Raw genomic sequence first — 24012 nt, 5'->3', positions numbered from 1 at the left:
TGTTCATTTATTTTCCACTTTGATAATTGATATAAATAAACTATTACCACTTCTATTTTTGAACGCATTCTTCATTTACAGCATTTTTTCACACCTGCCTAAAACTTTTGCACAGTTGTGTATATTTTACAGATACCCAGATACAGTGGTGGTGCATCCATAAAGGGCGCGGGAGTGCCGCCCCCTCTCTCCTGTCACCTCTCTCTCACCATTGCATGAATCTATCTATGCATTGCATGAATCTATCTATGGTCGCCGCTGCCGCCCTCTATTCAGGTGTCGGGCGCCGAGCACTTGAATTACAGCAGCGTTTTGTTTTTTTTTGAAGCGCCTAAATAGAGCCGTGGGCTCTAATAAGCATCCTGATTAGAGCCATAAGCTCTAATAGGCGTCCGAAATGGTAAACAGCGGGCGCAATGCTGTGCATTCGCTGTTTACTCAGTGTTGTGTTAGGAAAGCAAATAAATCGCTTTCCTAACACTGACCCGCCTCTCAGCCAATCAGGTGCTCGGGTCTGGTTACCTGTAACCTGATTGGCTGAAACAACAGGTGCTGTGATTAGACATCTGATAGAGGGGACCGGAGACATCGAGGAGCGTGGGCGACACCATCGTGACCTGCTGTGAGACAGGTAAGTCCCGACTCCCGGGCGATGCACACTGGCAGCATTTGATGGGGCACAGTAGCGGCAATTGATGGGCACACTGGCAGCAATTGATGGGGTACAGTAGCGGCAATTGATAGGGCACAGTAGCGTCAATTGATGGGGCACAGTAGCGGCAATTGATGGGCACACTGGCAGCAATTGATGGGTACAGTAGCTGCGTTTGATGGCACAGTGGTGGCAATTTATGGGTACAGTGGCTGCGTTTGATGGCACAGTGGCTGCGCTTGATGGGCACAGTGGCTGCGCTTGACGGGTACAGTGGTTGAAATTGATGGGGTTTTTTTTTTCAGTTTGTTTGCACCCCCCCCCAAAATTTTGAGCACCAGCCGCCACTGCCCTGATAAGAAATTCCAGTGTTCCAAAATCCTTACCTGAACTGCATACAGCAAGTGCATTCTGTAAACGGACACAATCTCTTGGTGTTGTTTCTTGGTCTCCTATAGCAAACAAATAGATAAATAAATAGATAAATAGGAATAAAAACCAGGGTGGGAATTTGCTGCTAAACTAACAATATAGTTAGTGCTGTACATTGCTGTACCGGGTCTAGATACACAGCCCATGTTTACTGTATATATTGTATGTAACCAAGCTTTATAAAAATCATAAAAGCTTTAGGATAAATATTTATAAAGCCAGTAATTCCCTGCTGGCACCTTGTCAGGTCTCTCAATGTAGTTACAAGGAGTGTTTGCTACCTTTGTATTCTCCCCCTTATTGCTGCATATTCAGCTCCTTGCAAATGTGTACTTTAACTGAAAATTCATTGTCTGTCATTTGCCTTCTCCATCCACCATAAATCCATGATATAATAAAAATGAATCCTCAGGCTGCATGCTTTTGAAGGGGTTAAAATGATTATCAACTTGTTCAAGCTGGATTTTACCAGGTTACTGTTCACCATAAAAATGATAAATGATTGATTAAACTTTTTTGTTTAAAGTGGAGTTCCACCCAAAAAAACAGTTTTACATATTCACAGTCCTTTCATAAACATTTGGGGGGAAAACATTTTTTTTTACTCACCAGAAACGCCCTGTTGCTATGTAGTGGCTCCTAATCTGCCACTTCCGGGTCCTCGGAGCTCCGCATCGCTTCCTCCCTCGCCTGTGCTCCTGGGAAATGTGAATCATCATTCCCCAGGAGTCAGTGGGCAGTCCTGTGAGCAAAAATCGCATTATTTCCCAACAGGAAATGACGCGATTTAAGGCCGTTGCCATAACAACGGGGCGGGCAACTTTCTAAAGAATCGGCGCTACGGCCGCCAGATCTTTGAACATGCGTGATATCGAGAGGTGCATCATGGTTTCCCAGCATGCACCTTTCCATCAGTAAGCCCGGAAGCAGTTGCGATTGGGCTTCACATGCCCACATTCATCATGGCAATGGCCAGAAGAGGATTTACTAAATAGTAAGTATAAAATAAAGATAAAATTCACATCCACTAGCAAACATATATAAACGTTATTTGTGTTATGTCGGACCAGTGTGAACCGTGCCTTAGGCCTTATGCACACTGGACAATATAAAGAAAGCTGTAGAGTGAGTTTTTCAGCGTTTTTGCACTAACGGTTTTCAGCATTTTTTAGCTGTATCGTCTTTTTTACTTTTTTTAGGAAAACTATACTCCCATAAAAGCTTATGGCTCAAAAAACGCTGATAAACGCTGAATAGCTGCGTTTTTAAGCTGTTTTCAGCTTTTTCAGAGGTAGAGCTGTTTTACAGCTGGAACACCTCTCAAACCCACTACTTCTGGGTTTTTTCCAGCTAGAAAAAACTGCTGATATATTGTCATAGTTTAATTGAACAAGCTGAAGTTAGAAGCCGATTGGCTACCATGTACAACTGCACCAGATTCTCCAGTTTTAGTAAACCAGCCCCACAGTAAGGCTCGGTTCACACCTAAGGTGGATCCGTCTCACAGCAGGGGTCCGGTGCGTCCTGGTTCACCGTTTCAGGTCCGATTACAGCCTGAATTTTGGGCTGAATTTGCACCTGAAACGGACCAAAAGATGCAACAACGTTTTTCTGCAAAATGCAACGGACCTGTTGTGGACATATGTGAACCGGCTCCATAGAGAGCCAGGCTCCCGCATTCAATTCGCAATATTGTAAACCCAGCCTCAATGCCTGTTCCAGTGCACCAACTTACAGCTGGTCTTAATTACTTCCAATTTCCTTATTTACAAACTGGAGGCAATTATTTTTGAATTTAGTGGCACTATTACTAACTACCTGAATCTGCTGCATGTGGTGGCAAATGTGGTGGGAAGGTTACCAAAACGGATGGCAGTAATTTCTGAATTTGACGCAGGCCATTTAAAGGGTCAAACCACCAGAAGTGTTGTTAGGGCTTTATTGAATTTCACTTATTATCTTGAATTGCACTAAAGCCTGGAACACAATTCACAGTGTTGCTTACTATAGAGCAGCCTTACTCAACCTTTTCAACACAGAGGAACCCTTGAAATAACTTTCCAGTTTCAGGGAACCTCTGCTAAAAATCACTATATCTAGAACTCATGATACATTAGTGTGATGGTGAGTGAGAAGAATGCTTCCTTACCTCCTTACATATAGCTAAAAAGATCAATGTTGTCAGTGGGAACTTATCTGAGAACCTCTGGAGAAACCCCAGGGTGCCATGGAACTTTGGTTAAGAAACCCTACTATAGAGCAATACAATTAGCAGCTAGTTACATAGTAGGTGAGGTCGAAAAAAGACACAAGTCCATCAAGTCCAACCTATGTGTGTGATTATATGTCAGTATTACATTGTATATCTCTGTAGGTTGCGGTCGTTCAGGTGCTTATTTAATAGTTTTTTGAAACTACCGATGCCCCCCGCTGAGACCACCGCCTGTGGAAGGGAATTCCACATCCTTGCCGATTCATCATCAGATGACAAAACGCGTAAAAAGGAACTTGGAAGACAATCACGTCACATCCGGTTTCCTGTATCTGGTCTGTGGAACACACGCCTTCCCAGATCTGCTGAATTTACTCTATTCAAGCTTTTGGCACTAGTGAGTGCCTTTTTTATAAATTAAAAAATCCTTTTTTTAAGTAGACTTACACTATGCATGTCCCTCCTTTCCATCCATCCACATGCTGATATCCTGTGATTTAACACACTGTGGAAGAGGCACCTGCATTGGATGCCTGGAACAAAGATTGATCTGACTACATGTGGTTTACCCCTGTAGGGGTTCAGCTATCTGGTGAGTGTGGAACATGAGTGTTGATCACTTCCTGCACAGAAGTTGTGACCAATTTGTCGTATATAGTCACTTTGGAATTCGGCACCAGTCACTTTGGAGAGTCACGTTTATGGACATTGATTGCACAAATCACTTTGGACTATTATAGGATTTTATACATATATATTTTGTGTTGCTTTTTTATACACATACATTTCCTTAACTAGCACTTTATTATTCTGTTTATGGATGAAGATTTTGGTACGTAGCAATAATTGCATATAATTCTCATAGTTTTAGAAAGCAGTATCTGGATGTGATATAGTGGGTGGACATGTCTGGAAGTTCCCCACTTTGACCACCGGGGGAACGGATGATCATTTAGTCTATTGCCCTCCCGTGGATCATGTTATTCTCGCTAAGCAATTAGATAGATGGAAAAATGCTGTGAGAACTCTTAGTGCACTCTTAATGAGATGTGTGTATATAGATATATACACATTTCCTTATTAGTACTTTATTCTGCTTATGGATGAAGACTTTTGGCACATAGCACTGTTTTCAGTTTCCCTTTATTTTTATTTATGAAGTTTTTGGCACAATATGATCATTTGGAGTCTTGGTAACAATTTGAACTTTAGCAAGATTGCTTTGGTCAATATATTACTTTCTTGGCAGCGCCACCTACCTCTTTATAAATTATATTGAATCCTATTTTACTGACAAGCTAAAAAAAAAAATGTATGAAGACTTTGTGGCCAAAATCCATATAGATGGTATGGCTGTCATCTCTATATATGGACTTTGCTCAAAGCTGCTTTTATTTATTTTTTTCACTATTATTATTTTTAATGAGAACTGAAGACGGAATAATGAAAAAGCCACCAGAAGTTCATCAGCCGTGATGAAGGTTTAGGCATGCAGACATGACGTCAGGACTCCAGAAGGAGACCAACAATTATGTTGCACCTAATATATTCTTATTAGTCTAAATAGACTGAAATCAACACTCTGTATTTATGTTCTGTTACAAGAAACTGGAAAATTGTTGGTTATGAAAGTTGGCGTCCTACAAGAGGGGACTGAAAAGTAGCTGGTTTAGAGGAGAACTTGATCTTTTTAGGTTGGGTTCATGGTGGAACACGCAGCAGCTCACAGTAGAAGTTCGGTGCGTCTCCATTCACCGGTTCAGGTCCGATTTCAGCCTGAATCTTTTTGCTGAATTCGGACCTGAAATGGACCAGGACTCCTGTGCAATCTGCACCGGAGCCACTGTGGAGATGTGTGAACCGGCTCTTCATAAGTGTGAACCCGGCCTTAAAGTAAACCTGTCCCAAGTCTGTGCAATTCGAACCACATGCATAAGCAGAGGATACCTGTAGGAGTTTATAGCTGGTACCTGCAGGTGTCTACAAGAATATTTATGTGCTTGAGCACCCTGGGAATCTCAAAACCAAACAGAAGCTGCATTCCTGAAGTTGGTGCAATGTCCTCCAACCTACTGCCAGGAATTGGACAACACTGAGGCAGAAGAGACTCCTACTTCATGCCGCGAATGGAGAGAACACAATGATGATAGAAGTCTCTTCCACCATAGGAAGTAATGTCACCAGGATCTCCAAAAAATGGGTCCAAAACTTTCATCAGTGATCACGTAATTACAGCAGAAAGCAACGTTTCAGAGCCATGCAGGACCCCTTCATCAGGCATGTGACCTCCACCATAGGGCCAGACAGCTGTCTCTTGTGCTCCGCTGCACCAGTTTATCATTAAAATCCAGAAATATAAATATAATTGCAGTACCTTAATAAAAGGTTGCAACTTGCAAAATACAATTTGCACATTGGATGAGTTATAAACTCCTTTAGTTCCCAGATAATTATTTCAATAACACCCTTCTCATTCAATGTAGGGTAAGAGACGTGTCCCATAAGCTGCACATCGAGGCAGACCCGCTATAAAGTGGTATATGGCAACCTCAGCCTGGGCTCCAACCAGGCCATGATCCCAACGCGTTTCGCTCCAACTCTAGGAGCTTAACCACTTGATCCTGTTCCTTTAACCACTTGATCTCTGGAAGATTTACCCCCCCCTTTATGACCAGGCCACTTTTTGCGATACGGCACTGCGTTAATTTAACTGACAATTGCGTGGTCGTGCAAAACTGTACCCAAATAAAACTGATGTTCTTTTTTCCCCCCCACAAATAGAGCACAAATAGAGCTTTTTTTTGGTGGTATTTGATCACCTCTGCGTTGTTTATTTTTTGCGCTATGAATTAAAAAAGAACGACGATTTTGAAAAAAATACATATTTTTTTAATTTTCTGCTATAAAACATATCCAATAAAAAAACCATTGTAAAAAATCAAGTTTCTTCATAAATGTAGGCTAATATGTATTCCGCCACGTTTTTGGTAAAAAAAAAAATCCCAATAAGCGTATATTGATTTGTTTATGCTTTACGTTATAGCGTCTACAAACTTTGGGATATATGCTGGAATTTTTATTTTTTTTATACTACTAATGGCGGTGATCAGCTGCTCATAGCGGGACTGCGATATTGCGGCAGACAATCGGACACTAACTGACACTTTTGACGCTTTGTGGGAACCAATGACACTAATACAGTGATTAGTGCTAAAAATATGCACTGTCACTGTACTAATGACACTGGCTGGGAAGGGGCTAAACATCTAGGGTGATCAAAGGGTTAAATGTGTGCCTAGCCAGTGTTTGTGTTTACTTGTGTGCTGTATTTTACAAAGGGTAGAGATGGATTTGAGTCCCTGCTTTGCAGGAACAAACAATCCATCCCTTCCCCCGTCAAAAGGGAACACTGTATGTATATACATACATACACACACACACATATATATATATATATATATACACAGTATCTCACAAAATTGAGTACACCCCTCACATTTTTGTAAATATTTTATTTTATCTTTTCATGTGACAACACTAAAGAAATGACACTTTTTCTACAATGTAAAGTAGTGAGTGTACAGCTTGTATAACAGTGTACATTTGCTGTCCCCTCAAAATAACTCAACACACAGCCATTAATGTCTAAACCGCTGGCAACAAAAATAAGTACATCCCTAAGTGAAAATGTCCAAATTGGGCTCAATTAGCCATTTTCCCTCCCTGATGTCATGTTTGGTTCAGATGGTGTCAAGCGTGTGTGGCGGCAACCAGGTGAGTACAAAGTACAAAGAGAGCATGACCTCCTCCCTTCAGAGACTGGGCTGCAGGGCAGTATTCCAACATGATAACAACCCCAAACACACCTCCAAGATGACCACTGCCTTGCTAAAGAATGGTAAAGTTGGTGGACTGGCCAAGCATGTCTCCAGACCTAAACCTTATTGAGCATCTGTTGGGCATCCTCAAATGGAAGGTGGAGGAGTGCAAGGTCTCTAAGACCCCTTTCACACTGGGGCGGTTTGCAGGCGGTATTGCGCTAAAAATACCGCCTGCAAACCGCCCCTAAACAGCCTCCGCTGTTTGTTCAGTGTGAAAGCCCGAAGGCCCTCGGGCTTTCACACTGTAACGGTGCGCAGGCAGGACGGTGAAAAAAGTCATGCAAACCGCTTTTTTGGAGCAGTGAAGGAGCGGTGTATTCACTGCTCCTTCACCGCTCCTGCCCATTGAAATCAATGGGACAGCGCGGCTATACCGCGGCTATAGCTGCGCTGTACGAGGGATTTTAACCCTTTTTCGGCCGCCAGCGGGGGTTAAAACCGCACCGCTAGCGGCCGAATACCGCTGCAAGAACGACGGTACAGCAGCGCTAAAAATAGCGCTGTTGTACCGCTGACGCCCCCACCGCCCCAGTGTGAAAGGGGCCTTACATCCACCAGCTCCGTGATGTCATCATGGAGGAGTAGAAGAGGACTTCAGTGGCAACCTGTGAAGCTCTGGTGAACTCCATGCCCAAGAGGGTTAAGGCAGTGCTGAAAAATAATGGTGACCACACAATATATTGACACTTTGGGCCCAATTTGGACATTTTCACTTAGGGGTGTACTCACTTTTGTAGCCAGCATCTTAGACATTAATGGCTGTGTGTTGAGTTATTTTGAGCGACAGCAAATTTACACTGTTATACAAGCTGTACACTCACTACTTTACATTGTAGCAAAGTGTCATTTCTTCAGTGTTGTCACATGAAAAGATATAATAAAATATTTACAAATATGTAAGAGGACTACTCACTTTTGTGAGATATATATATAATATATATATATATATATATATATATATATATACACACACACACGTGATTTGGACCACAGCTGCCGTCCTGTAGCAGTAAAAGTGCTATAGGGCGGTTAGCAAGTGGTTAATCATGGGGATTCCAAGGGGTTGAGTGAAATGCGTTGGGGGAATGGCCTGGTTGGAGCCCAGGCTGAGGTTGCCATATACCACTTTACAGTGTGTCTGCCTCAATGTGCAGCTTTTGGAACATGCTTCTTACCCTACATTAATGTTTGGAGCAAGGACAAGCTCCTTCCCTAGCCGCACTGGACAGAGGACTAGCCCTCCTTCAAAGCCTGAGTGGCTCACATCATTTTGTACCCCCTTCTGATTCAGTTTTCCATGGACCAAAAGGTGACAACCCTAGGGCCATTTCTGTACTCTGAAAAAACAACCACTGTATGTGCAAGCATAATCTGTCCCAATTGGGGGGCAGGACGCACACTGACATCTTCGCCTTTGGTGTCAGTTTAGAGACTTTGCCTTTGGGAGACTCAAAATTAAGGGCTCATTCACACCTGCTGTTGAAGGGCAGTAAAACACCATGGTTGGGATGCATTTTTATGACCCCCCCCCCCCTTCTCACCCCAACTGCTCCCCCTATAGCTGAGAAGCGGCGGCCGGGAAGGTACTCATGCTGTAGGAGCGATGATTTGCAGCTATGGCAGAAATGGGGCCGATTTGCAACCGTCCTGCAACTGTGTGCAATATTGTGGGGTTCAAGGTGTTGAAATGGGCAGCGAGGAGACAATAAGATACCTCCTTGTGGCCTGTCAAATGCTCTGTGAAGACTGATCCGAATGTGGATCATTCTTCAGAGATCAAAGCACATGTGAATGAGCCCTAATACAAAAAGATGGCGATTCACCCCACTTATTATTATTATTATTATTATTTTTTTTTTAGGAATGACCCTTTAAATATATATGAGAGAAATGTAAGTAAATGTTGGAGTGATGTACTTACCACCAACTGGTTCTGCAGTTGTTTGACTTGCTGCTGTAGTGATTCCAGTTGCTGGGTCTGTCTCTTAGGAGTGCTTGTGGTAAAGGACAGCTGTGATAGGCTGTTCAGTGCTTCTTTCAGTTTGCTCACCTCCTTTGTCAGCTCATTAATCTGTAAGATCAGATGTGTATTGATTAGCAGCACATTCATTAATGAGTTAAAAGTATAATTAAGGCTTGTGGATCTGTAGGGATCTCTGTAGGGATCTCTCCTTTCATAAGCCCTGATAATCAACTGTCCCCCCCGTTATAAAGTAGCTCCAGGGCTGTTACAGTGCTCTGAGCGGCTCTGCCTCTTTCTGAGCAATGCAGTGGAGCTTCAGAAGCACATTATTGAGGCTTTCCACTTTCTACAAGTGCATCTCATATAATTAGAATATCATCAAAAAGTTATATTATTTCAGTAATTCAATTCAAAAGGTGAAACTCATATATTTTATATAGATGCGTTACACAGAGAGTGATATATTTCAAGCATTTCTTTCTTTTCATTTTGATGATTATTGCTTACAGCTAGTGAAAACCCAAAATTCAGTATCTCAGAAAACTAGAATATTACATAAGACCAATGAAAAAAAAAAGGATTTTTAACACAGAAATGTTGACTTACTGAAAAGTATGTCCATGTACAGTATAGTATGCACTCAATACTGGGTCGGGGACTCCTTTTGCATGAATTACTGCATCAATGCGGCGTGGCATGGAGACGATCAGCCTGTGGCACTGCTGAGGTGTTATGGAAGTCCAGGTTACTTTGATAGAGTCTTTCAGCTCATCTGCATTGTTGGGTCTGGTGTCTCTCATCTTCCTCTTGACAATACCCCACAGATTCTCTATGGGGTTTAGATCAGGGGAGTTTGCTGGCCAATCAAGCACAGTGATACCATGATCATTAAAACAGTATTGGTACTTTTGGCAGTGTGGGCAGGTGCCAAGTCCTGATGGAAAACTAAATCAGCATCTCCATATAGCTGGTCAGCAGAGGGAAGCATGAAGTGCTGTAGAATTTCCTGGTAGAGAGCTGCACTAGCTTTGGACTTGTAAAACACAGTGGACCAACACCAGCAGATGACATGGCTCTCCAAATCTTAACTAATTTTGAAAACTTCACACTGGACCTCATGTAACTTGGATTCTGGGCCTCTCCACTCTTCCTCCAGACTCTGGGACCTTGATTTCCAAATGAAATGCAACATTTTCCACAGTCAGTGATGATTTGGGGAGCCATGTCATCTCTGGTGTTGGTCCACTGTGTTTTATCAAGTCCAAAGTCAATGCAGCCCTCTACCAGGAAATTCTACAGCACTTCATGCTTCCCCCTGCTGAGCAGCTTTATGGAGATGCTGATTTCATTTTCCAGCAGGACTTGGCACCTGACCACACTGCCAAAAGTACCAATACTTGGTTTAGTCATCATGGTATCACTGTGCTTGATTGGCCACTGACCTAAACCCCATAGAGAATCTGTGGGGTATTGTCAAGAGGAAGATGAGAGACACCAGACCCAACAATGCAGACAAGCTGAGGGCCGCTAACAAAGCAACCTGGGCTTCCATTAAAAAACACAGCAGTGCCACACCACACTGATGCAGTAATTCGTGCAAAAGGAGCCCTAAGAATGGAGTGCATACTATACTGTACATGGACATACAGTATCTCACAAAAGTGAGTACACCCCTCACATTTTTGTAAATATTTTATTATATATTTTCATGTGACAACACTGAAGAAATGACACTTTGTACAATGTAAAGTAGTGAGTGTGCAGCTTGTATAACAGTGTAAATTTGCTGTCCCCTCAAAATAACTCAACACACAGCCATTAATGTCTAAACCGCTGGCAACAAAAGTGAGTACACTCCTAAGTGAAAATGTCCAAATTGGGCCCAATTAGCTATTTTCCCTCCCCGGTGTCATGTGACTCATTAGTGTTACAAGGTCTCAGGAGTGAATGGGGAGCAGGTCTGTTAAATTTGGTGTTATCGCTCTCACTCCCTCATACTGGTCACTGGAAGATCAACATGACACTTCATAGCAAAGAACTCTCTGAGGATCTGAAGAAAAAGAATTGTTGCTCTACATAAAGATGGCCTAGGCTATAAGACGATTGCCAAGACCCTGACCAAAGAAGTTGAGTGCACATGCTCAACGTCATATCCAGAAGTTGTCTTTGGGAAATAGACGTATGAGTGCTGCCAGCATTGCTGCAGAGGTTGAAGGGGTGGGAGGTCAGCCTGTCAGTGCTCAGACCATACGCTGCACACTGCATCAAATTGGTCTTCTTGGCTGTCCTCCCAGAAGGAAGCGTCTTCTAAAGATGATACAAGAAAGGTCGCAAACAGTTTGCTGAAGACAAGCAAACTAAGGACATGGATTACTGGAACCATGTCCTGTGGTCTGATGAGACCAAGATAAACTTATTTGCTTCAGATGGTGTCAAGCGTGTGAGAGAACCATGAATGCCAAAATGATCTGTGACACACTGAAGCAGAGTATAATCCCCTCCTTTCGAAGACTGGGCCGCAGGGCAGTATTCCAACATGATAATGACCCCAAACACACTTCCAAGCCTTCCACTGCCTTGCTAAAGAAGCTGAGGGTAAAGGTGATGGACTGGCCAAGCATGTCTCCAGACCTAAACCCTATTGAGCATCTGTGGGGCATCCTCAAACGGAAGGTGGAGGAGCGCGAGGTCTCTAACATCCACCAGCTCCGTGATGTCATCATTGAGGAGTGGAAGAGGACTCCAGTGCCAACCTGTGAAGCTCTGGTGAACTCCATTCCCAAGAGGGTTAAGGCAGTGCAGGAAAATAATGGTGGCCACACAAAATATTGACACTTTGGGCCCAATTTGGACATTTTCATTAGGGGTGTACTCACTTTTGTTGCCACAGGTTTAGACATTAATGGCTGTGTGTTGAGTTATTTTGAGGGGACAGCAAATTTACACCGTTATACAAGCTGTACACTCACTACTTTACATTGGAGCAAAGTGTCATTTCTTCACTGTTGTCACATGAAAAGATATTATAAAATATTTACAAAAATGTGAGGGGTGTACTCACTTTTGTGAAATACTGTACTTTTTAGTAAGCCAACATTTCTGTATTAAAAATCCTTTTTTTTTAATATCGGTTTTATGTAATATTCTAATTTTCTGAGATACTGAATTTTGTTTTTTCACCAGCTGTAAGCCATAATCATCAAATTTAAAAGAAAGAAATGCTTGAAATATATCACTCTGTGTGTAAAACATCTATATAAAATATATGAGTTTCACTTTTTGAATTGAATTACTAAAATAAATGAACCTTTTGACGATATTATACATTTTATGAGATGCACCTATATATATATATATATACAGAGCATCTGGAAAGTATTCACAGCGCTTCACTTTTTCCACATATTTTTATTTTTTTGTTATGTTACAGCCTTATTCCAAAATGGATTAAATTAATTATATTCCTCAACATTCTACAAACAATACCCCATAGTGACAACGTGAAAGAAGTTTGTTTGAAATCTTAGCAAATTTATTAAAAATAAAAAAGGAAAAAAATCCCATGTACATAACTATTCACCACCTTTGCTTAATACTTTGTTGAAGCACCTTTGGCACCAATTACAGCCTGAAGTCTTTTTGAATATGATGCTACAAACTTGGCACACCTATTTTGGGGCAGTTTCTCCCATTCTTCTTTGCAGGACCAAATTTTGAACAATATCTGTCTGTATTCTCTTCCTTGCCTAGATGCTGACATGCCGTTTAAAAAAATTTAAATCGCCGTAATTACGTTTTATTTTTCTATTCTTCTTTGCCTTTCCTGGTTCTCCTCCCATGGTAGTAGGCGTGTTTCTAGCCTCTCCCAGACTCCTGGGAGCTAGTCTCAGGCTTCCCAGGATGCCACTGAGCATGTGCGGGAACGAGCGGTGAATGCTGGGAGCACAGCATTCACCGCATCCAGGAAATAAACGCTTGTGGGCTTCAAATGCCCACAATGAAGATGGAAACCGCCTGCAGTGAATAATATAAGTTATTCTTTCCGACGAAATCTGACACAGGCGGACATATTACACACAATATGTGAGTATGTAATGCTGAGAAGAAAAGTTTGTGAATGAACTCAAAAAAAAAAAAAAAACGATAGATAGGTGGACCCCCGCTTTAAGCTCCATCAGGTTGGATGGGGAGCGTCAGCGCACAGCCATTTTCAGATCTCTCTAGAGATATTCAAATCGGGTTCAACTCTAGGCTTTGGCTGGGCCACTCAAGGACATTCACAGAGTTGTCCCGTAACCACTCCTTTGTTATCTTGGCTGTGTGCTAAGGGTCATTGTCCTGTTGGAAGATGAACCTTTGCCTGAGGTCCAGAGCGATCTGGAGCAGGTGTTCATCAAGGATGTCTCTGTACATTGCTGCATTCATCTTTCCCTCTATCCTGAGTAGTCTCCCAGTTCCTGCCGCTGAAAAACATCCCCACAGCATGTTGCCACCACCATGCTTCACTGTAGGGATGGTATTGGATAGGTGATGAACGGTGCCTGGTTTCCTCTAGACATGATGCTTGCTATTCAGGCCAAATAGTTCAATCTTTGTTTCATTAGACAAGAGAATTTAATTTCTTATGGTCAGAGTCCTCCAGGTGCCTTTTGGCAAACTCCAGGCGGGCTGTCATGTGCCTTTTTATTGAGGAGTGGCTTCCATCTGGCCACCCTACCATACAGGCCTGATTGGTGGAGTGCTGCAGAGATGGTTGTTCTTCTGAAAGGTTCTCCTCTCTCCAAAGAGAAACACTGCAGCTCTGTTTGGCGGGGCAGCCCACTCTAGAAAGAGTCCTGGTGGTTCCAACTGTCTTCTATTTATGGATGATGGAAGCCACTGTGCTCATTGGGACCTTCAATGATGCAGAAGTTTTTCTGTACCCTTCCCCAGATCTGTGCCTGGATACAATCCTGTCTTGGAGGTCTACAGACAATTCCTTGGACTTCATGGTTTGGTTTGTGCTCTGACATGGACTGTTAACTGTGGGACCTTATATAGACAGGTGTGTGCCTTTCCAAATCATGTCCAATCCACTGAATTTACCACAGCTGGACTCCAATCAAGTTGTAGAAACATCTCAAGGATGATCGGTGGAAATAGGATGCACTTGAGTTCAATTTTCAGTGTCATGGCAAAAGCTGTGAATACTTATGTACATGGGATTTGTTTCGTTTTTTTATTTTTAATACATTTGCAAAGGTTTAAAAAAACTTTCACGTTGTCATTATGGGGTATTGTTTGTAGAATTTTGAGGAAAATAATGAATTTAATCCATTTTGGAACAAGGCTGTAACATAACAAAATGTGGAAAAAGTGAAGCGCTGTGAATACTTTCCGGATGCACTGTGAATAATGCAAATGGTATGACAGAGAGCAGTATATGCAGGAGAGAAGTGCAGAGGGTATGACAGCAGGCAATATGAATAGGAGAGAAGTGTGAAAGGTATGGCAATGGGCAGCATGTGCAGGAGAGGAGTGTAGAGGGTATGGCAGTGGGCAGTATGAATAGGAGAGGAGTGTGGAGGGTATGACAATGGCAAGTATGTAGAGGAGAGCATTGTGGAGAGTATGACAATGGGCAGCATGTACAGGAAAGGAGTGTGGAGGGTATGACAGTGGGCAGTATGAACAGGAGAGGATGACAGTGGGCAGTATGAACAGGAGAGGATTGTGGAGAGTATGACAGTGAGCAGTATGAACAGGAGGCATGTGGAGGGGATGACAGTGGGCAGTATGAATAGGAGAGAAGTGTGAAAGGTATGACAATGGGCAGCATGTGCAGGAGAGGAGTGCAGAGGGTATTTCAGTGGGCAGTATGAATAGGAGAGAAGTGTGGAGGGTATGACAATGGGAAGTATGTACAGGAATGGATCGTGGAGAGTATGACAATGGGCAGTATGAATATGAGAGGAGTGTGGAGGGGATGACAGTGGGCAATATGAATAGGAGAGGATTGTAGAGGGTATGACAGTGGGCAGTAGGAATAGGGGAGGAGTGTGGAGGGTATGGCAGTGGGCAGTATGAATAGGAGAGGAGTGTGGAGGGTATGTGTCAGGGCTGGGCTCAGCCCTTCCGTCTCTGAGCTGGCCGCTCAGCTGTCGGCTAATTGCCAGCTCTCATTTCTCTCCACAGTTACCCAGCTGTTGTTGATTCTGCTCGCCAGTCCTGCATACTTAAAGTCGTCCAGCTCATTTGATCTCTGCCTTCGCCTTTGTTTTCTATGTGCCCCGTTCACACCACAATGCTGGTATGATGTGCCGTTTGGTGAGCTGCGGAAATATGAGACATGCCTACATTTTTGTGCAGCGCACTGGATGGCACCACATGTCACCGTACAGCAGCGTAACACAGTGCACTGATCTTTGACAGAGCGGCACTGTCACTATCCTGCACAGCAAAACACTGTTTTACCACATAGGCTAGTGTGAGCGTAGCCTAAGGCTGAATGTAGAGTAGCAGTAATCATTGTGTTCTGCCGGGCCAGGAAGGCTCCCCACATCTGAACCCCATCCCCCCCCCCCCCGCCTCCCTCTGCCAGAACACAATAGCACTGTGGTCAATACTAGCTGTGTTGATGGGGAAATCAACCGATTTTCTTTCCTGCAACCCATGTTGGAAGGAAAGAAAATCGCATAATCTACAGGCTGCTTTAAGATAAAACGTTACTGATCCTCCTACAGTTGTATGTCACACTCTACAATGGAACTTTGTTCCAATTACTAATAACAGTTACAGGATATATCAATATATAATATTATGACCAAAACATTACTACCAAGGAACTGCGGCCAAAAATCAGATCACAACATCGCAGCGGCCAGCTTAGGGTATTAATGGTGAAATGTTCATACAAAATGCTATGCTTCTATTTTAATCGAGAACATGTTTTCGCCTTTCACACATTCACCTTGGAAGGAACAGAACCTTTGTCAAAGTCTTAAAGTGGAAGATAACACTAACTCTAATGCCCTGTACACACGGTCGGACTTTGTTCGGACATTCCGACAACAAAATCCTAGGATTTTTTCTGACGGATGTTGGCTCAAACTTGTCTTGTATACACACGGTCACACAAAGTTGTCGGAAAATCCGATCGTTTTAAACGCGGTGACGTAAAACATGTACGTCGGGACTATAAACGGGGCAGTGGCCAATAGCTTTCATCTCTTTATTTATTCTGAGCATGCGTGGCACTTTGTCCGTCGGATTTGTGTACACATGATCGAAAATTTTATCTCCTGCTCTCCAACTTTGTGTGTCGGAAAATCCGATGGAAAATGTCCGATGGAGCCCACACACGGTCGGAATTTCCGACAACACGCTCCGATCGGACATTTTCCATCGGAAAATCCGATCGTGTGTACGGGGCATAACTGTTCTTAAAAAGGTTGTCTTCCCCCCTCCTTCTATCTATCCTGCATTCCCTTTATAAAAAAAAAAAAGAAAATCTGTGTACTTACGTATTTTTAACCCGCTCTGGTCATGCGATCCTGCAGCTCTGGCTCCCCTGCGTCAGTGAGAGGCTGCTGCAGGGGAGAGGAGGGAGCACCGACAATGACCGGCACATGGGAGACATGGGTGATATAATGGCTCTGGGAATTCACAACCATTGTTGAGCGCTCTATGACACAGGGTAGCCGGAGCTGGCAGATCACGTGAATGGACCGGAACAATTAAAAAATAGTGGAATGCCCAAAATTTTTTATACAGGTTAAGAACAATAGAATAGTTAGTCTTAGCCTTTACTTTCACTATAATGTTGTCTGTATCCCCATTCGTATATATATATTCTCCCTATGCCCTGCTTGTTTAATGGGTCTCAGACAGAATGGCTGAGATTTACTAAAACTGGTGCACACAGAATCTGATGCAGCTGCTGTGCATAGTAACCAATCAGCTTTCAACTTCACCTCATTCAATTAAGCTTTGTTAATAAAACCTAGAAGCTGATTGGGTAAAATGTACAGTTTTAGTAAATCTCCTCTCTATAGTAAGTCTCACTCTATTTCATTTGTGTCAGAAAAAAAAGGAAGTGAAGGGAAATCCCCCACCAATGGGGACATGGGCAGCAATAAAGGTACATTATATGGTAGAGAGACGAAGGTTTACATTTTAATGAAGTATCTAAGCCAGTGGTTCTCAACCTTCAACACAAGGGGCCAGTAAACTCTTCCAAAAGCCTCCATGCCCCCATCAGTAAAAAAAAAAAAAAAAAAAAAAAAAAAAAAAAAAAAGTTTATGCTAACACAATAAGACCCCTTTCATACTGAAGTGCCAATAAAGTGCTGGTTGTTTTTGCGTTGCTTTAGCAGCGTTTTAGAGGCACTTTTCGGGTGCTAGCGGGGCGCTTTTTTTAAGGTCACGCCCTTTCAAAGTGCTGCTCATTCATTTCAATGGAGAGGGGCGTTTTTTGAACCGCTAATAATCCCAAAAAGCGTATATTGATTGGTTTGTGCAAAAGTTATAGCGTCTACAAACTATGGGATAGATTTATGGACTTTTAATTTTTTTAATTATTTTTTACTAGTAATGGCGGTGATTAACGATTTTTAACGGGACTGCGACATTGCGGTGGCCAAATCTGACACTGACACTTTTTGGGGACCAGTGACACCAATACAGTGATCAATGCTAAAAAAAAAATGCACTGTCACTGTATAAATGACACTGGCAGGGAAGGGGTTAACATCAGGGGCGATCAAAGGGTTAAGTGTGCTCCTAGGGAGTGATTTCTAACTGTGGGGGGAATGCTGACACTGGAGAAAAACAGAGATCCATGTTTCTGCATAGCAGAAACACAAGATCTCTATTTTCCTCCCTCACAGAACGGCGGTCTGCTTTGTTTACATAGGCAGACCGTTGTTCTGTCTCTCCTCTGAACGATTGGCGGGTCCCGGTGGCCATCGCGCGCACCCCAGAGCCAACAGCGATCACGTACAGGTACGTGATTTTGCGCTTAAGCGCCGTCCTGCCGCAGTAAATGTATGCGGGGCGGTTCTTAAGTGGTTAATCTTTAACTGCCATGGTGCTGCACATGTGATCCGTTATGACACCAGACATTGGATAGTTTGACAGTTTGATTGAGAGCACAACCGACAGTTACATTCCCAGCAAATGCCAGGTATGTAACAGTTTTTTTTAAACTGTTAAATTGATGGGTTTAATTCTGCTTTAAAGAGAACCTGTCCCTATTCTCCCTTATGTGATGGAAATTTTTTTTTATTAATTTATTAAAAAATAAATAAAAAAGTTACACCCAAGCACATAAAATCACCCCCCCCCTCAAAAAAAACAAAATTGAGGACCCTCACATATACGCACGTACAAACAAACGCTCCCGGCAGGGCGCCTACACCTGAAAATGTTAATTGCGATACACACGTTACATATTGCCACGCATGCTGGAATGAAAGCAGTAATTCTAGCAACAGACCTCCTTCATGCTAAACTGATGACTTATAGGGAGCTTTTAAAGCGTCGCCTATGGAAAATATATGGTACTAACATGTTTAAGGTTTGACATGTTGGGTATCTGCAGTGGATATAAAAAGTCTACACACCCCTGTTAAAATGTCAGGTTTCTGTGATGTAAAAAAATGAGACAAACAGAAATCATTTCAGAACTTTTTCCACCTTTTTAATGTGACCTATAAACTGTACAACTCAGTTGAACAACAAACTGAAATCTTTTAGGTGGAGGGAATAAAAAATTAAAAAAACGAAAATAATATGGTTGCATAAGTGTGCACATCCTTAAACTAATACTTTGTAGAAGCACCTTTTGATTTTATTACAGCACTCAGTGTTTTTGGTTATGAGTCTATCAGCATGGCACATCTTGACCTGGCAATATTTGCCCACTCTTCTCTGAAAGAACATTCCAAATCTGTCAGATTGCGAGGGCATCTCCTGTGCACAGCCCTCTTCAGATCACCTTACAGATTTTCAATCAGATTCAGGTCTGGGCTCTGGCTTGGCCATTCCAAAACTTTAAGCTTCTTCTGGTGAAGCCATTCCTTTGTTGATTTGGATGTATGCTTTGGGTCGTTGTCATGCTGAAAGATGAAGTTCCTCTTCATGTTCAGCTTTCTATCAGAAGTCTGAAGGTTTTGTGCCAATATTGACTGGTATTTGGAACTGTTCATAATTCCCTCTACCTTGACTAAGGCCTCTGTTCCAGCTGAAGAAAAACAGCCCCAAACCATGATGCTGTCACCACCATGCTTCACGGTGGGTATGGTGTTCTTTTGGTGACGTGCAGTGTTATTTTTGCGTCAAACATATCTTTTGGTATTATGGTTTCATCAGACCATAACACATTTGGGAGACTCTGTATGTGTTTTTGCAAAAAGATTACCCGGGCTTGGATGTTTTTCTTCGTAAGAAAAGGCTTCCGTCTTGCCACTCTACCCCATAGCCCAGACATATGAAGAATATGGGAGATTGTTGTCACATGTACCAACACAGCCAGTACTTGGCAGATATTCCTGCAGCTCCTTTAATGTTGCTGTAGGCCTCTTTGCAGCCACCCTGACCAGTTTTCTTCTCGTCTTTTCATCAATTTTGGAGGGATGTCCAGTTCTTGGTAATGTTACTGCTGTGCCATATTTTCTCCAATTGATGATGACGGTCTTCACTGTGTTCCATGGTATATCTAATTCCTTGGAAATTCTTGCGTACCCTTCTCCTGACTGATACCTTTTAACAATGAGATCCCTCTGATGCTTTGGAAGCTGTCTGCGGACCATGGCTTTTGCTGTAGGACACGACTAAGAAAATATCAAGAAAGACCTACTAGAACAGCTGAACTTTATTTGGGATTAATCAGAGGCACTTTAAATGATGGCAGATGTGTACTGATTCCTATTTAACATGAGTTTGAATGTGATTGCTTAATTCTGAACACAGGTACTGTAGATCCCCAGTTATAAGAGGGTGTGCACACTTATGCAATCACATTATTTTAGTTTTACTTCCCCCCTAAAATATTTCAGTTTGTTTTTAAATTGAGTTGTACAGTTTATAGGTAACATTAAAGGTGGAAAAATTTCTGAAATGATTTATCTTTGTCTCATTTTTTTTTTTATCATGTCTCATTGTGTAGACTTTTTATATCCACTGTATTAACCTTTGCGGTAATAACGTGTTACATAAAAAATTGGAGCTACTACTATTTTATTTTTTAGGGTGTCTGCTTTCAAAAAATATATAATGTGTTGGGGGTTTTATGTACTCTTTAGGCCTAAAATGTTTTTTTTAAATGTGTGCAAAAAAACGCAAAAACGGCTCTAGCTGTGAAAGGGTTGAAGGATAAGTTTACCTACTTGAACATGTTACATGTTCCACCCGTAAGAATTGTTAGTAAAAAAAAAAAAAAAACCTGACTCGCAACTTTTTTTAGGTGGCTCCTTGATTCAAAGAAAATTTGTCAAGCCCTGACTGAAGAGATGATGGGGATGAGGGAAAACCTGCTATCCTACCCAGGGCCCTATTGTGCTTCAATCCATCTTTTGCAAGTAGACAACTTCAGGCTGGGTTCACACCTTTCAGTGCATGTTCTCCTGCATTTTCACAAGTGTTATGAACAAACACGTACTGGTATTATCAATAGACACCATAATGAGCATCAACTCTTTAAAAAGGTTGAACAATGCACATCAACGCATAACCAAAATATGAACTAGCACTATTAAAAACAATGGCTTATCCATGTACATGCAGTGATATGTAGTAAAACGCACGTGTTACAATGAATAGGTTTGAATGGGCCCTCAATATTCTACAAATCCCAACAGGAATTCTGGATTCACTGCACTACAGTTTTCCCTATAGAAAGAGTACCAACCTTTTTATCTTTGTCTTCGTCTACTTTTGAAGTATTTTCAGACAGCTTCTTCATTTCCACCAGATCTTCCTGAAGCTTTTCATATTTCATACAGAGTTCATCAATTTCCTGTTCTTTTAATTTAAGTTGGCCTTCCAGTACTTCTTTTTCCTCCTTTAACTTCGTAATGACCCTTTGGGCCTGTCCATTGTCTACAGAAAACTTTTCTTTTTCCTTCAATAAATCACTTACTTGTGAAGACAACATGCTTATTTCATCTTCCAAAGAAACTTGCCTTTCTGCCAATAGCCTTTTAGTTACAGCCGATTCCTGGACAGAGACCTTCTCTTGCTGCAATTCACCTTCCAGGCCCTTCATTCTGGTCTCCTGAGAAGCAAGTTGCTCGATCAGTCCATTCTTCTCCACCTTCATGTTTTCTATCTGCTTCCTAAAATCATCAATAACACTCTCAAGCTCCGAATTTGATGCGTCTTCCTTTTCCTTGTCCAACTGCTGCTTCAGCTCACACAGTTCCTCTAATATTCTGGCATGCTGAGATGCTAGATCCACCAGGTCATTTTCTACTTTCTCTTTGCTTTCTTCAACCTCTTGCAAGTGCTTCAAATGCTCATCTTTATGAATGAAGTCAGATGAGATATGATTGGAAGCTTGCCTTGTTTTTTCTAGTTCCATTTGGGCTTCACTGTACAGCAAAGACAACTCACTCACTTGTTTGGTCAACTCATCTATCATAGTAGACCTATCTTCTTCTTCATGCCCATTCGCCAAAGTAACGGACTCCTTGTGACAGTCCAACTCTTTCCTTAATTTGTTTATTTCTTCTAGAAGCTCTTCCTGCTTATTGTTAAGTTCAGCATTCTCTACATTTAACTTTTCTATGACTGCGCAGTAGGACTTCTCCATCTCCTCTTGTCTTTCTATGGGCACCAAATTGACAATGCTTTGAGTTACAACATCTATTTGGTGCCGTAAGTCGTTCATCTCATTTTCTTTCCTTTCACTTTCAGCTAGAACGTCCTGATACTCTCTCTTTAGCACTTCAAACTCTTCCAGAACCATGGCGTTGTCCTCATTTGATTTTGCAATGCCTTCTTCATCAAACTCTTGGTCAACCCTTGACATCCTTTGAAGATTTGGCTTTAGTGCTGTGTCATCGTTTCGTTCGTTGTGTGATCCCTGAGGCTGAAGGTCTGTATCAGAAGGTGCTTCTGAAGTTTCCGTACTGAACGATGTGTGGCAGCCTGCAGATATTGACTGGATATGTGTTTCCAGGTCCTTCCTTATGGTTTCCGATTCCTCAAGTTTTATCTGCATTTCTTCTATCGTTTGTTCAAGCTGCTTGACTTTTAGTTCATATTTTGTCACTTCTGGTTGGGATTCATAGGAAATGTCCGAGTTGTCGTAAATACCGGCTGGTGACTTTGCTTCTTTATCTTTGGCAACAGATAACTCCGCTTGGGTGGAATGAAACGAATCACAACTAATATCTGTTATAGCTTCAGCATTGGCTTTTTCCTGTAAAAAAAGGACAGACATTGTAGACAACCCATATTCAAATAAGTAGAACGACAATCTTTTTGTAAAAAAAAAAAAAGCAATTCAAATTCAAAAATATAATCTACTTGCCATGCAATGAGAGAGCTGGTATCATGTAAAAGAAAGAAGTTAGAGAAAGGGAAAACTACAACAAATATGTAAACCAAACATTTCATATTCCTGATATGTGCCTACTGTACCATGTACTTGTATGAAAAAGTATCCTTTTCTCGTTGTATTGCTTCCTTTGTGTGAAATCCCTGGTGTTCCTGCCAGTCCCTTTGCTTTCCTATTAAAAACTGACCACACTAAGCAGGATCACACGGGGTGGTGAGTTCTCTCGCATAGCACAGCTATAAATGATCAAACTTCTGCTGACACGCCCCCTGCACAGCCATTCACAGGGAAGGTCACTGTGCTGCTGTTTCTCCTTCCCCAGCTCTCCGAGCTCCTCCTGCAGAAGAGAACTGAGGTTACGTGAAAAGGGGGAAAAAAGGGTTTATAATATTTTTTATATTTATACTCAAATGTGTTGCCTTTTGTTTCTATTTTATACTGAATAGGTTGTTTTACAAGGTGGGGGTTTACATATACATATATTGTCAAAAGTATTGGGACGCCTGCCTTTACATGCCCTTTAATGGCATCCCAATCTTATGCTGGCCATACACTATACGAAAAATCAGTTTGTTCGTTTATCGGCCAGTTGATGGGCACAAAATCGGTAATTGATGGGACGTTTTTGAGCCAAAAAAAACAAAGGACAAGCTTGCAAATTTTCTGTCGAACGAACGATAAATTGAAAGGTTAATGTGTTTCCCGTCCGAACTTTTTGCACTAGGTATGTAAAAAACAAACAAAAAATTGATTCATTTATGTCCACTGAATTATTTATCGGTCATTACACGATGGCACTATCGTTTGCACTCACTGACGAATGTTTGTTTTTCGAAAATGGGTTTGGCCGATTTTTCATATAGTGTACGGCCAACATTAGTCCGTAGTGTTCAATATTGAGTAGGCTCCCCCTTAGCAGCTATAACAGCTTCAACTCTTCGGGAAAGGTTGTCCACAAGGTTTAGGAGTGTGTCTATGGGAATGTTTGACCATTCTTCCAGAAGTGCATTTGTGAGGTCAGACACTCATGTGGTTGAGAAGGCCTGGTTCACAGTCTCCGCTCTAATTCATCCCAAAGGTGTTCTATCAGGTTGAAGTCAGGACTCTGCGCAGGCCAGTCAAGTTCCTCCACCCCAAACTCGCTCATCCGTGTCTTTATAGACCTTGCCTTGCGCGCTGGTGCGTATTAATGTTGGAACAGAAAGGGGCCATCCCCAAACTGTTCCCACAAAGTTGGGAGCATGAAATTGTCCAAAATGTATTGGTATGCCGATGCCTTAGGAGTTCTCTTTACTGGAACTAAGGGGCCAAGCCCAACCTCTGAGAAACGAC

General features: G+C 42.1%; 1 protein-coding gene across 2 annotated transcripts in view; it reads right to left on the bottom strand.

Annotated features, from left to right (window-relative positions):
• Nucleotides 1-24012, bottom strand: part of RAI14 (retinoic acid induced 14) — a 277999-nt gene that overhangs the window by 2667 nt on the left and 251320 nt on the right. For both annotated transcript variants that reach the window (XM_073620881.1, XM_073620891.1), the window contains 3 exons: nucleotides 21028-22542; nucleotides 9099-9248; nucleotides 1039-1104 (listed from right to left, as the gene is read on the bottom strand). In XM_073620881.1, the coding sequence (XP_073476982.1) occupies nucleotides 1039-1104; nucleotides 9099-9248; nucleotides 21028-22542 (1731 nt within the window). The remainder of the gene's footprint in view (nucleotides 1-1038; nucleotides 1105-9098; nucleotides 9249-21027; nucleotides 22543-24012) is intronic.

This window comes from Aquarana catesbeiana, linkage group LG01, assembly GCF_042186555.1.
Source record: "Aquarana catesbeiana isolate 2022-GZ linkage group LG01, ASM4218655v1, whole genome shotgun sequence".
In the NCBI taxonomy this organism is placed as follows: domain Eukaryota; kingdom Metazoa; phylum Chordata; class Amphibia; order Anura; family Ranidae; genus Aquarana; species Aquarana catesbeiana.
This window is presented reverse-complemented; position numbering and strand designations above follow the sequence as displayed.